This window comes from Drosophila tropicalis, unplaced genomic scaffold (assembly GCF_018151085.1).
Source record: "Drosophila tropicalis isolate 14030-0801.00 unplaced genomic scaffold, ASM1815108v1 contig_158, whole genome shotgun sequence".
In the NCBI taxonomy this organism is placed as follows: Eukaryota; Metazoa; Arthropoda; class Insecta; order Diptera; family Drosophilidae; genus Drosophila; species Drosophila tropicalis.
Window position 1 is genome coordinate 12069824 of NW_027172602.1, and position 14528 is coordinate 12084351.

The window sequence follows — 14528 nt, forward strand, 5'->3', positions numbered from 1 at the left end:
TTTGCCGTGTTCCCAGGCGAAACAGTTGCAACAATCTTATGGATATGCATAGAGAGAGAGACCGAGAGCAAGAGCAAGATGCGGATGGGTAGATGGAGTCAGATGGTAGGCAGACAGACGGATGTATGAATGCTATGCAGCAGTTGTTGCTATATAAGAAATTCTTTATCCCATACCAGCGTAGAGAGAGATGGCAGTGGCAATGGCAATGGCTGGGATGGTTCGACGGTTGGACGGTTGGAGTTGGAGATGGAGATGGAGCCGGAGCCCAGGAGAACCAAAATAAAATGCGCAATGCATACAAGGAGCTATGCTCACGAGAACATCGAGCGAACCGTCGTCGACGTCGTCGCCGTCGTCGTCGTGGTCTTCGTCTTCTCAAAGAACGCTGGCTGCTACAACGTGACATTCCTTAAATTATTTTCTGTGCTCAAGAAAACATTAAAAAATATTTTTATCTTGTGCAGAAAACAAAAAAAAAAAAAAAAATAAGAAAGAAACTTAACTGAGAAAAAGAAAGAGACCCAAGCGACTGAGCGAACGAATACGAAACAAAACCGAAGCGAACCAAACAGAAATACAGAAAGACCTCTGTATGGGAAGAATCCTTTTTGAAAAATCCCCCCAAAAAAGAAATGCCAAGACATAAACATGGAGGATACCCTCGAAAGAGTAGACACTACCATAAAGATGACAATGAATAGATTCGTTTCTGGTCTTCTCTACAGGGTACAAACAGTTCCATAGACCAACCAGAACAACAGGGGATGGGGCCATGTGGATGGGTCGTCGCATCGTCGGAAAGTTAGAGGAGTTTGGGGTTGCTGATTCGCAAAAGAAAAGAGCAGCAGGGAAAAAAATGCGACTCTCATTAATTTGTGGAAAATTGATTTTGTAACAAGTAAGATAAAAACAAGTAACAGCAGTCAAGCATCTTCACAAACAGACAGACACAGAGACAACAACAGCAACAAACCATAAAAAAGAACAACCAAGAGATAGAGGAAGATATAGAGATAGAGAGACAGAGACAGAGAGAGAGAGATAGAGAATGAGATAAATATAAGGAAACATGTGCAAGCACAACTGTACTACTAAAGTTAATATATATATATTATATGGGTCAGTTAAATGATTCTATATATAACTATATAGAGAGCTTATAACTAACTGAAACGATAACATAATATCGATAGAAATGTGAATCGAATCGTGTGAGAATGAAACATCCTTAATAGATTCAGAATTTGGCCTAAAAGTTTGAAAAACTATCAGAATTTTAAGAAAAAGTGACCGTAAAAAGTAACTTAAACTAATTTTTTGAATTGAAATTTTCGATAACTGATTCGAACTATCTGAAAACGAAACGACAAAACATTATAAACCACATAGTAATAGAAAAATGGATGCTGGTGTATGGAAATCTAAGACAAATGTTAGAAAATTTAAGCAGATTGAATAGTAAATTAATCTCTAATTACTTTTCAAAACTAAACCACAAATAACCAGAGGTCGAAAGTGGTTGCTTTTCGACTATTCTGTTAACTGTTTGAATAAGCGCCAAACTTTCACAATCTAATCGTAAGCGATTTGTTTTTAATCTATTAACATAAGTTTAATAAATAAAGTAGATTACTCTTACTAAGTTACTTCGTTTTGTTATTAGCACTAAGCTGACATTGTAAATAATTAAATACATAAATTTATGATGTGTAAACTGATATGATTAGAGGGTAGTATTTATCGATCATTTTTAGATTATGCATATATATTGAATGGAATATTTAAAATGCCTTAAAACCTCTTCTAAATCAATTGTATTTAGCTAAATGATTTATATATGTAAGTAATCAACATTGTTTAATCATTTGATTAGCGTCTAGATAACTCTATAAGCAAAATGAAACCATATATGATGAATTTTACTTCTAGGTTGAATACTATTCTAAATTTTTCATTGTTCAAAATTGACTCCAAATTGGTTTAATACTAAATAATGAATGTATTAAACTCTTGCCAATCGATGGTTTAGTTCTCAGGGTATGCAAATGGCATCGAAAATGCATTTAACGACGAGAAGGACAACAGCTGGATGAACTAGATGTCCAAATTGCCATACTCAATGTGTCCACTAGGTGATGACGTGTGGTACATTTGACCTTAAAGTGAATCCTACACTGACCCCTTACTTACCTTGTCTTGTTTTAAGCCCATGCAAAAATGACTTGACATAAATGTGTCAATTGTTGTTGGTGTGTGTGTGTGTGTAGATGATGGTTAACAATTGTTCGAGATCAATTTTTTATGCCTGAATGCACAGTTGGAGCGGGTTTTAGTTGCCGCAATCGACGTGGTGAAGGATTGTGAGACGAAATTGATCTGCTATCTAGAGGTTAGACCAAGGTATTTTCTGTGTACTCCCTCTCCTCGATTCTCTCTCTCCCTTTTGAGTTACACTCTATCTTCCATTATTCTTGGCTACCATTATCAGCTGTTTCTGTCATTTAAGTTGGCTCCCTTTCCAGCTCCACACACACACACACACACACACACAAAACACATGCATTATATATGTATATATATATAGACACACACACACATTCGTACTTTTTGTTTTCTGTCGTTTTCAACATTTTTCAACGTTCAGGAATTTGAGAAATTCTTGACTTTAAAGTAAAAATAAATTCCATGCAACATCCGCCATGTTGGCTTTGGCTATTTTTGCCGCCATAGTCCCAGAGCCGCCGTTGTCGTCGTCGTCGTCGTCGTTGTCGTCGTCGTCCGACAAGCGTCAACCGCTCCATCTTCCCTTATATTCAGCATTATAGTAACCCATGCCACACCACAACAGAGCACTATAAACATATATACATGCATTGCACTGCACTCCAATGGCTACTACTTCATCTGTCCCCTACCTTCTACTCCTTCACACACTCACACTCACACACACACACACACACATGCTGTGTGTGTACATATATGTCGGCTTTAGATGTCTTCCGGCGGCCGGCAAATATTTTCTTATATCTCTCTTTGTATTTTATTTAATTTTCTTAGTTGATTATTTCACACAACATTTAACATTTAACTTTATGATCAAAGCTAGCCCCTAACAGAACGCCCTCCCGCCCTCAGCCTACATTCCCCTTTTTGTTTGTTTGCAATTAAAACTTTCCGAATGTGCCAAATTTTCTATTGCCTACTTTTGGGTCACATCTTGTAGATTGTATTCCTTATCTGATCGTTCACACTTAGTTAAATTATTCATTGAATTATGAAAATAAACAACCAGAGAGTAAAGATGAATGTTGAGGAGAAAGAGGCTGAAACCTCAGAAAGAGTTTTCTTTCGTATGACCAAAAGCACTTTGAATCGACTTTTCATAAAGGACAAACTATATAGAACAAGTAAGGAATTCAAATCGCCTTACAAATTATTTGAATAGACCTTAAAAAAGCAACAAAGCTGACATAAGAATGAATACATTCGAATAAATAAGAGTATGATTTCAATGAAAGTAAAGTAAACAATGAAATTAAATGAATATAAATGATTGTTCAGTCTCATGACCCAAGAAAGAGCTATAGTCACTTGAAGTATTCGTTAAGAAGTATTCAAAAATCATTCAAAAACTTCAAGAATATCTACAGTGTTATTCAATACTCATTCAAAAACGTTTGAACTCTTAATGATAAGAATTTTATCACTTTTTCATTAGTTCATTGTAGTAGGTGAAAGTTGATAACGAAAGGATTTTCATGAGCTTCAAAAGTTGGCCGATATTGATAACATTAGAAACATGAATCTGCACCTGAGTTTTCGAATAGACAATTAGTTAGAATTTATATTTGTTCTTTTTAATTACTTAAGGACTTCGGAGAAACAAAAATAAGCTTTGCCTTTTATAGAAATCATTTTCTTGGGAGCTAATGAAATTAAGCCGCTTTTTTTCAGAGCCAAATAGAAAACTGAATCTTCCTAGTTACATATATTTAGCATTCAATATCAAGTTGCAATGCTATTGAATTGACTATTATTGGAAATGCTTTTCTTGTCATTGGGATGAGATCGAGATTCTCTCAGTTCTTGTGCATTTTCTTTTATTCTGATATGAGATACATGGGAATCGAATTATATAGAACCAGAACTGCATACTATATATGTACATATGTGTGTGTGTTTATTATTAAAGTTTTTCTTCTAATCTGTTTGTTTATTTATCTATAAAGTGTAACCTGAACCAATGTCCCTATGTTGATTTGTCAGTTTTTGTAATTCATAAGGTTTTCGGTTGCATGTAATTAATTTCGCTAGACGGGGATAGGCGCAAACACACACACTCACACACACAGAATAAATGTGTGGGTGTGATTGTATATGTTAGTGGTGGGTGGCAGGGGTAAGCTAGTGGGCGAATAGATGTGGTGGGTGGTAATGGAATATACAAGAGAAGAAGAAGAGGGTGAAACAAGAACACTTGACTCGGCACCGTTAATCGATTTGAAATTTTATGATGTTGCCTGGAAAATAAATTGCCAATGCATTTGTTTACGCCGTCATCAAATTTCCAAACCGAACCAATCCCCACCAGGGACCAGACGGTGGGTTTTTTTTTGACGTCTCCAATCAGTCCCCCCCCAATCCCTTTGCTTTCTACGTCTTCGTTGTCGTCTTTTCTGTGTGTTGCACATTACTCGAGAGTCTAATTAGGTTTACCTCCCCACCACACACACCATGTGACCCTCTTCGCCCTTTTTTTCTCTTCTTAGCCTCCTTACTCGTGGCCAGTAACTGCACTTTTAGTATCTAACTATCTGTATGTGTACATATATATTATAGCCACTCAAAGATGTTAACACGTTTTTTGGGGCCAAGTAATTCTACTCTTACGCCGAAGTATGTGTCTATTGACTATTTGGTTCAAAAATTTATTATAAAAAACTTTACAAAAACTTTAACATTTTTGTTATACTCTTTGTTACTGTTTAATTGGCACAGCTAAGGCAAGTTTGGGCCAACCTTGAGGAAGATCTTTGTTAGAAGATTCTTCTATATGAGATCAATATCATTATTTGGTTCTAAATGTTATCTGACAAAAGAGATCTTTCCAAAGAGTCCAATTCGATTTAAATACAAATTGTTCGACCATAAACCTCAAATCAAATGCTTATTAACTTCAACTTTGCTTATCCTTAGATATTTTAGAGAATGAAAAACTTTTGTATGATCCTCAAGTTTAGTTGATATTTGTTTTGGGTTAACAGGCCAAGTCCAATGAAATGTCTTCAATGGACAATATATAGTAACTTAAGACCCTAAAGCCAAGTATGTGTGAGTGTGTGTGTGTGTGCCTTGAGTGGGTTCGCGTGTGTGTGTGTGTGTGTATGTTCTTTGACAACGATTCTGCAATATCTTGGCAACTGCAATAATTCGCTTGACTGCCTTACACTCTCGTACTTGCGGGGTTTCCCCAGATATTTTGCCACTACCCCTCCCCGCCTTCCACCACCCTCACCTGACCAACCACACACACACAAATACACACACACACCACACCTTACATTATATCTATTTATTTGTATTGCAAAGTTTCCCATTCGATTAAACGATCACAATTCCCATATAACCAGCCACCTCCACCTCCTTCAGTCACAATTCAACTATTCTCTTTCAGTCATTTTGAATTTTAGCCTCTTAGAAATTGTAATTGTAGATCTCTGCCCATTGACAATTATGCGATCGAAGTTATAAAATTTAAGCACACTTTCCAGACGGTCAACGTCTCGATCCAAAAAGAAGGCCCAAGAATAGATCTCATATATCATATATACATAAACATACATACATATACATACGTTCCTATCACACATACATACATATACATATGTACATATGTATTGTCTGGAAATTGATATTCGTCAAGCATTGAATTCAAATTGACTTGATTAGACTGGATTTATGCTGATTTCATTCAATATCATTTATCAGCTAGATGGATTTTGAATTTCTTACAATATTTTCAAATGATTGGAATCTAAATTGTTTAGTTTAGGATATTTGCATACATTATTTGTTGTAATTTTGATAGATATTTCGAAAATTCTTAAGAATTACAAGATGTAATGCAAATACCTTTAAAGTTCAGTAAATACAAACTAATTACTACAATTACTATGCAACAATAATTCTTAATTAAGTTTCTTTAGCTTTAAAATGATGTATTTCTATATAAAATTGGGTTTTTCTTTGGGAAAATTGCAATTTCTATGCAATTTAATTTCAGATTACATACTTAAAATTAACCAAAAAGTAGTTAAAAAGGAATCTAATCAGATAAATGGCTATAAACAAAGTGAAATTAGCTAAAAAGTAGCTAAACGGGGATCCAAAAAGCAGTCAAAAAGTTACTACAAAGTTAATTTAATAAGCTAAGCATAGTTTTATATTAGCTGAAAAGCTAATTGCATACTCTTCTATGATTTTAGTATATAACTTGAATGGAATTTAGCTTGATATTGATTCTATGATATTCTAAGATAAATTTATTGATATGATCTACGATCTATGTATAAGAGCCTTAATTGGTAAGAAGTTAAGAGAGGATTTGGTAATAACATTCTTTTTATTCCTTTTTGATCTTGAATTGAAATTGAGAACCATTGACTTCAATTTTCATTGATATAAAACAAAAGATAAAACCCAATGACTCTGACTGAGCCCAGAGCTTACAATGGATGAGTAAGAGTCTTGCATTATGAATGGATGCACACAGATGGTGCACTATATGGCTATACATATATGTATGTATATATATATGTTTTTGCATATACTTCATTCGCACGTCGTCTGGCGGAGTTGTCCAGAATTGAATCAAGTTGGAGTGGCTTGGTGTGGTCACACAGTGTGCTCGCTGATAACAATTTGCCGTGAAGCAGCAGTAGCAACAGATTATATAGACCCGCCCCAAGCCGCAATCCCCCCCCTTTCGATCGCAACCTGCACCCAATATCTGTGGCGATGTTATGCGATATGCCATGTTTCAGTGTTTTTTTTTTTTGCCAAGCCAAATGTCTATGAATCATCCATTAACAAAAGCAAGTGTTATGACTATTTGATGATACATATACATATATATATGTCATGTTAATTTGCCGACGGCGAAAGAAAAACTGTTTGTACTTACTTTTGTATAGAAATTTGGAGTAATCACAATCCATTGTTGTTGTTGCTGTTGTTGTTGTTGTTGTAGTTGCGGGTGGGGATGTTGATTAGGAGATTTGGGAAGAGATTTGCACTTAGTGGCTTGAGGACATATATATATATATATATATACGATCTCAAGGATCTTCCTTTTCTTCTAATTATTTGGTTTTAGATATTTTTTTACACTAAACATCACACACACACACATACACACACAAAGGTGTGTTATGTGGCATTAACTTTTTGCTCCTTGGCTCTTTTTTAGCCTTTTTGCCTTCTTTTTTTTGGCTTTACACACCGAGAGACAAAAAAAAAAAAAAACAAAAAATTGTTAAGCACTCGCACAACCGTTAACAACAATTGTAATTTTGGCACTGACTTTAAACCGTCGCGTCGTTGTTGTTTTTTTCTTCTTCTTTAATTAACCTTCTTTTACATGAACTTTATGGCGTTTTTTTTTTTTATTTTTTTTGCGCGCTTTTCTGTGTGGGCGTTTTAGTTTTTTTGTTTTTTAGGTTTATTTGACTTTAGTATTATGCAAATTTACAAGTATAAACAACATTGTAAATTTTGTTTTTTTTCTGGTGAGGTTAATCTACACAGGTGTATTACCCCTCTGTCTCTCTCTCCCACTCTCTCTGTCTGGCTCTCTGTCTTACTTAGTTGTTAGAAGGACATTTGTTGGATGGCTTTGATTCTGCTTTGATTTTTGTTGAAGATTTTACAAATTGAAGCAACAGTTTGTAACGGAACAAAAAAAAAAAAAAAAAAACAATCTGGCAACCGGCTTACAATTTCGAGATATATTAATTTATATTTCTCTCTTGTTGTCGTTGTTGTTGTTGTTTAGTTTGTTTTGGTTTATCGTTGAATTCACTTCTTTTTGTTGTTGTTGTTGTTGTTGTTATTGCATTTGGCGCCACATTTGCCGTCGCTAGTAAGTTGGGGGTGCGCGGGGATGAAAAAAAAAAAAAACAAAAACAAAACACAAAGTGTTTAACTAAATATTAGACCCCATTTTCTTTCTTTATTATTTATTTTGTTGTTGCTGTTGATGTTGTTGCTGCTGTTTCTTTTTACTCTATGCCTCCTTCTTCCTCTCCGCTGCCATCCATCATTCACCATTCACCACCCACACACACACGCACACACACACACACACTAACACTCGGGCGGGCACGCGCTTAAAGCCAAATGCAATTTGTCATCCAAAGATATAGACATTTTCTTCGATTTAAGACAATTTTTGTTAGCACAATTTTAGTTTAGTTTATTTTGATTTATTTATTTGCCCTTTTTTGTAATTAATTTTTATCCGGTGTATTTTTATTTATTTTTGCTGTTTTGTTTTCCTTCTATTTTTTAATATTTTTTTTTTTTTTTTTTTTTTATGTATTTACTTTGTTGTTTTGTTATAATTTTTCGTGTGTTAAATATCTTTATTAAATTCTGTAAATTCTTTTCGATTTGCTATCCACTTTTGCCTCTGATTCTTCTCTTCTTCTTCTTCTTCTTCGCTGTACGTTGTACGTGCTGAGTTAGCTTTCGCATACGAAATGACGCCAACACAAGCGACGGTATAAACAAAACTACCAATACGAAAATTAGCTCAAAATGTATTTCAGGCAAAAATTAAAAGCAGCAAAACGAACAAGAAGAAGAAGAAGCAGCACCAGCGGCAGCAGCAGCAGCAAATACAAAAAAACCAGCGGGCCGGGGCTAACTTCGACAGCGTCAAAGTTTGTATACCCTTGCAACTTTTTTGGTAACTGATTTCTTACCTATTAGCCATCAATTTGGAATAAAAAGCTTATGTTTGAGAAAGAATGGCCTACAATCATAGGAAACAACGAAGATATTGATCAAAGTCACTGTTTTCCACCGATCGTTCCTATGGGAGCTATATGATATAGTCATCCGATCTTGATCAAATTTGGCACAGTAGTTTATAGGCGTAATAAACTCTATAATATTAAGTTTCACGATAATAACACAAAAAATAACGAAGTTATTGAGAAAAGTCACTGTTCGTGACTTTGGGATTTGTATGGGAGCTATATGATATAGTGGTCCGATCCGGCTGAATCCGAGATATACAACCCCTGCAGTATATACAAGCCTCAGCTCTGTAGCTCTTACGGTCTAGGAGGAGTTTGCGTTGATCCAGACGGACGGACGGACGGACATGGCTATTTGAACTCGTCTCGTCGTGCTGATCAAGAATATATATACTTTGTATGGTCGGAAATGCTTCGTTCTATGCGTTGCACACACTTCTGACCAAAATTAATATACCCTTTTTGCAAGGGTATAAAAAGTGAAGGAAAAGCGCTCATTGAGAACCCAACAACAAGCCGAAATGTACCCGAATCGTATAAGAGAGACAGAGAGAGAAAGACCGAGAGAGAGAGAGAGAGAGAGAGAGCGCGAGCGGAGTTAGCATGACAGAGCGTGAGAGAAGCAAAGCGCATACGTAACTTAAGAATGAGTGCACCACACACACACACACACACACACAAGCGTACGTTCTGCTATGAGAGCATGAGAGCAAGATAGACAGAGCCCCCCCAAAAGAGAGCGAGTGCTAGAGTAAGATACACAAAGATACGAGAGTGCGACAGAGAGAGAGAGAGAGAGAGAGACACTGTTAACAGACATGGGCAATGTTAGAAACTTTATTCAAGGGGGACCCCACGGACTGTTGCTGCTGCCGCTGCAGATACATTTCTTTATTTATAATCTGCCCCAAGAAAAAAAATCACTAAATCTTACATGTGATGGAATATTGTAGTTGGAAATTGGTTCCCGAGCTTTCTTGTGGTCAGGAAAAACTACCAAAGTTGATTTTTCAATTTTCAAAAACATTTTCTATTAACCCCTTTGGAGTTGCCTCTGAATGCAGCTGTTAAAGCGCATGAATCAGACAGCTTCCGCTGTTTTGACTGGAATTTTGCTCAAAACACGTGTGCCGAGTTGAGTGGAGTATAAGAGACAGAGAGAGAGAGAGACAGAGGCGGAGAAAAAGCGCCGCCGCGCGAGAGAGATGGACAGAAACGTAGAGAATTGAGTGCGATTTGTGTGAATGACAAGTTTATGCGGTCGACAATTTAACGTGCGAGAGAGCAAATGCAATTTTATCATAATGAAAGTATCTCTATGTATGCATGTAGATACAGATATGTACATCGGCCATTTGATCATTAAAATTGGTTATGAATAACTACTAATAAGTTGATGAAACTGCATTTGTACATCAAATGTTCATCATCCTCATATAAAGTCACTATTGACAGTGTTTTGTTGAAAAGAAGCCCTAAAATGATCTGCCATGCCAACTGGGATGCTTCAACTTACAACTTGTTCATAGATGTGAACATTCTTAACATTTTTTATCTTCCCATTTTTGGGTTATTATTGTTGATATGTTCACTGAATAAAATGATTTGAATTGATGTGAATTGTATGACAATTGATTGATTGTATAGCATGATCTAGCAGATATTCAAACTTGCCAAGGATATAATTGAACAGCTGTTTCATTTCACTCAACTCAAGAGGCAACAGCACCCCCCCCCCCTCCACCAGCCCACCTAGCATGGGGCATGCTGAGAGTTTTCACTCAAATAACAATAACAAAAAATCTCATCGACGCACCATTTGAGTTTAGTGAGTGAAATCAACTCTCAACCGCATGGGGTTGTTGCGTTCCGTCGTCATCATCGTCCCCCCCACCACACCCCCACATCATATAGTTGTTGCTGTTGTTGGTGGACGTCGTCGCCGGGTGGGGTTTTGGTTTGTGTCAAATTGAGTTCTGCGCACGCCAAAAGTCGTTCCCTTCTTTCCCCATCATCATCATCATCATCTTCATGATGACCTAGCTAAGGCCCTCTTGCTCCTCCGCCTCCCCTCCCCCTCATTCATGACCACATCGATGCCCATAGCCGATGGCTTTAGCCTACCAAATGGCAAATGTCTTGGCGGCTAACACTTTCAAAAGGTTCATCATTTCAGCTGCGAGAACTAAAAATAAATTTACAGGAAAAAAAAAATTAAATAAAAACAACAACGTTTTCTACTTGACGCGTGCAAGGGGCAAAACATCATTAGATCTGCAAATACAAATACATATAGATATATCATATATATGTACATACATATGTACATATGTATATAGAGGTATGTAGGATCGGGGTCCATGGGCCGACAGTCTGTCTATCTATGTATAAACGAAGACACAAAGGCAAAGATAAGAAACAGATATATACATAGATCATTTTATCTATAACAATTTCAATATGTTGGATATCCTTAATCAAACTCTCTCAACTCAATGATAATCGCAATTTTCTTGGATAGTTTTTCTTGTTTGGTCTAAGAGGGAATACGAGTTAAAAGGGTACAAAATGTCAAATTTCAAAAAACAATAGTTTTACACTTACTTCAGGAAATAATCTTCTAGTTATAGCCATAAAATCTCAATTCATCTCATTCCCCTCAATCCAATTTAGACGCTTTTCCAAAAATTCTTGACCCAGCATTCGAGGGAAATGGAAATTCGACTCCACACTAAAATTTGCTATCTTGATATCAAATTAAGATATGAACTTTTACGAATCGATTGAAAATTAACCAAAATACAGTCGAAAGGAAAAAAAGGCGCAAACTTTGTCAACTCTGTAACTCTGCCTGGTTAAGATATTTGGCTAATTTGGGCTTAACAAATTGTTTGTTAATTAAAGATATCGAAAAGTGCTGCAAAGCTGCAAAGTTACGGAACATTGTGCATGTGTTTTTTGAAATAGATTTCGTCTTTAAGTACCGAAAACTCACGAAAAAAAAAAAAAAAAAAAAAAAACAGAAAAAATATTTCACAATTAAATGTGCAAAATGCAATGCACTGGCCGTGCACATTTGTTAATATTATTATTTAGTTGATGGTGATGGTGATGGTGAGAGGGGGCGGGATGTGGTGTGTGTGTTTTTATTTTATTTGTACTTAGGTATTTGCAATTTAAGTACTTATGCAACTTTAACTTTGGTATTAATGAGTTAAATATGTTGTGAGTAAGGATGATTCAAGGGTGGCGGGTGGGTAGAGGGAAAAGGGCGAGGAGAAGGAAACTATTGTTTGTTTGTTTTTCCATTCGTGGATGATTTTCCATTGTTGCATCTTACTTGGAATTTTTCATTGCCAATTACAAGAAAAACAACAATAAAAATTAAATTAAAAAAAAAAAAAATTACAAAAGATACAAAAAAACAAAACAACAAAAAAATAAGGAAAATAAATATCTACAAGATGAGAAGGAAGGAAAAAGGGGAAAAACGTAAATGCATTCCACAGTAAAAGCTGCGTTTGGTTCGGTTCGGTTCGGTTCGGTTCCGTTCCATTCAGTCAGGGGGCAAAAAAAAAAAAAAAAAAACGAAAGAAAAATGAAGGAGCTGAAAACTGGAGAAAAACAAAAACAAATTCCAAAACGAAAGGTAAGGAATTTAACATTCAAGAGATACTTTCATCAGCTGCTGTTGGCATTCTCGCCTAGAAGCCGCCAACCTGTTACCAACATGCAATCGACATGGGAGAAGTTGCTTGCTCTCTGCCCTCTGCCCAGCTCCACAAGAAGAGATGTGCATACATAGGTGGCTGGTAGTTGGCCAACCAAGCGAAACATCCAGCCACACATTGAATTTCAATCTCAAAGGCCAAGTTCTAAGATCTTTACCTAATCTCCATCTGACAATTTGACTTAGGGTCACATAAACCTACATTAATTTTTAGCCTTTCCGAATGTTCTAACTTCTAACACACTGTTCTAACACACAAGGGATCAATAATCCCCAACTATTTGAGAATGTTGAGTTAAAATTGCTAGTGAATTGGAGCAAAAGTAACTAAGTATAAGGCAATTTATAGAGACTGATTTACATATATTGAATTAAGCTGCTTCTTCTTGGATGAATTAGTTCACTTTTTCACTTGTTCAGTTGTTCAAATGAGATGAGTTCTTTGAATCATTGGGAAAAAAATAAAAACAAACGACTCCTTCGAATGATTAGATGTTCAGTAGCTCACTTACCCAGTTCTTCACCCACTCATGCGTTTAGGCCTTTCGAACTTGGCCTAAATGACAGTCTATGCCCAAAAACTGATTCTTTCAATGAAAAGTATACATCTAACAATAAGTCGGATAACCGACAAGTTAACTTTTAAATAAAAGCTTTTTAACCGTTCTAGTTATAACCGATGCTATCTACATGTACAATCTACATTACTTCTACATTACACACATCGCTTTATGGCCGTTGGCAGCTTTCCAACATTTCAAATCTCTAAAAGCTTCAGTGGCAAAATTATCGATAGCTGAAATTGTATATCGATAGGCAAAGAAACGTGAGTTTTGGTAACACTGTTGCACAAGAACTGAAATAATACGTTACTTTTGCGACTTGCCAGTTAAAAGTCAGAAACGAATTTTACGAATTAGTTTTAAAACAAGTCTTTATTCAGTTACACTAACATATTAGTTTAGTTTCCATTAGTTGGTCATATAACTCTTCTTCTTTTGTCCACGGCGGAGGGGAGGCTCCTTTTTTCTTAATTCTTCATTTATAGTAATCATTCCAATTCACGTGCCCCCCAGGATAAAGTAGCCCGCCTAAAAAATAAATAAATTCAAAGATTTTTTTTTTTTTTTTTTTGGAAATTTTGTAACATTTCTTCTTAAGTTTATTTTGTTTTTTGTTTTTCTTGTTTTATTTTTTGCCTCATTTAATTAATTTGCTTCAATTGGTTTTCTTGAATTTTGCAGTTTTTTTTTTTTGTTTTTTTTTTATTTTTATTTATTTTTTATTTTTTTTTTTTTTTTTTTGTACAAAAGAAAAATTGGGTAAATTATAATAATAATAAAAAAAAAAAAGCACACACGTTGTAAGAACATAAATACTTTAACGGCTTCTGATCTGTTCTGTTTTGAACTAACAGTTACTCCATACAATTAGCGTATTTTAGTTTTAAGTCAAAATAAAAAATAAAAAAAATTGTAGAAAATTAAACAAAAATAAGGTAGATGTTACTCATAAACAAAGCAAAAAAAAAAAATTAAGGAAATGAAAAATAGTTTTACATATTTTAGAATTTGTAGCTTGTTCATTGCCAAATGAAAAAAAAAAAACAAATAATAATAATAAACAAAAATCAAATCCATAAAACGGATATTTTTTCAAGTATTTTATACATACATACATACATATTTGATTCTTCCGTTTCTTACATACATTTATTTTTTATATACCATAAGCTATTTGTGTTTTCTTTTCAT

The 14528-nt window shown here is 35.3% G+C and overlaps 1 protein-coding gene across 1 annotated transcript in view; it reads right to left on the reverse strand.

Annotated features, from left to right (window-relative positions):
- sd (TEA domain transcription factor 1 homolog scalloped) overlaps positions 1–8777 on the reverse strand; it is a 53423-nt gene extending 44646 nt beyond the window's left edge. The window contains exon 1 of the mRNA XM_068303764.1: positions 7187–8777. Within this exon, the coding sequence (XP_068159865.1) occupies positions 7187–7220 (34 nt within the window). The 5' untranslated portion in view covers positions 7221–8777. The remainder of the gene's footprint in view (positions 1–7186) is intronic.
- Positions 8778–14528: the final 5751 nt, after the last annotated feature.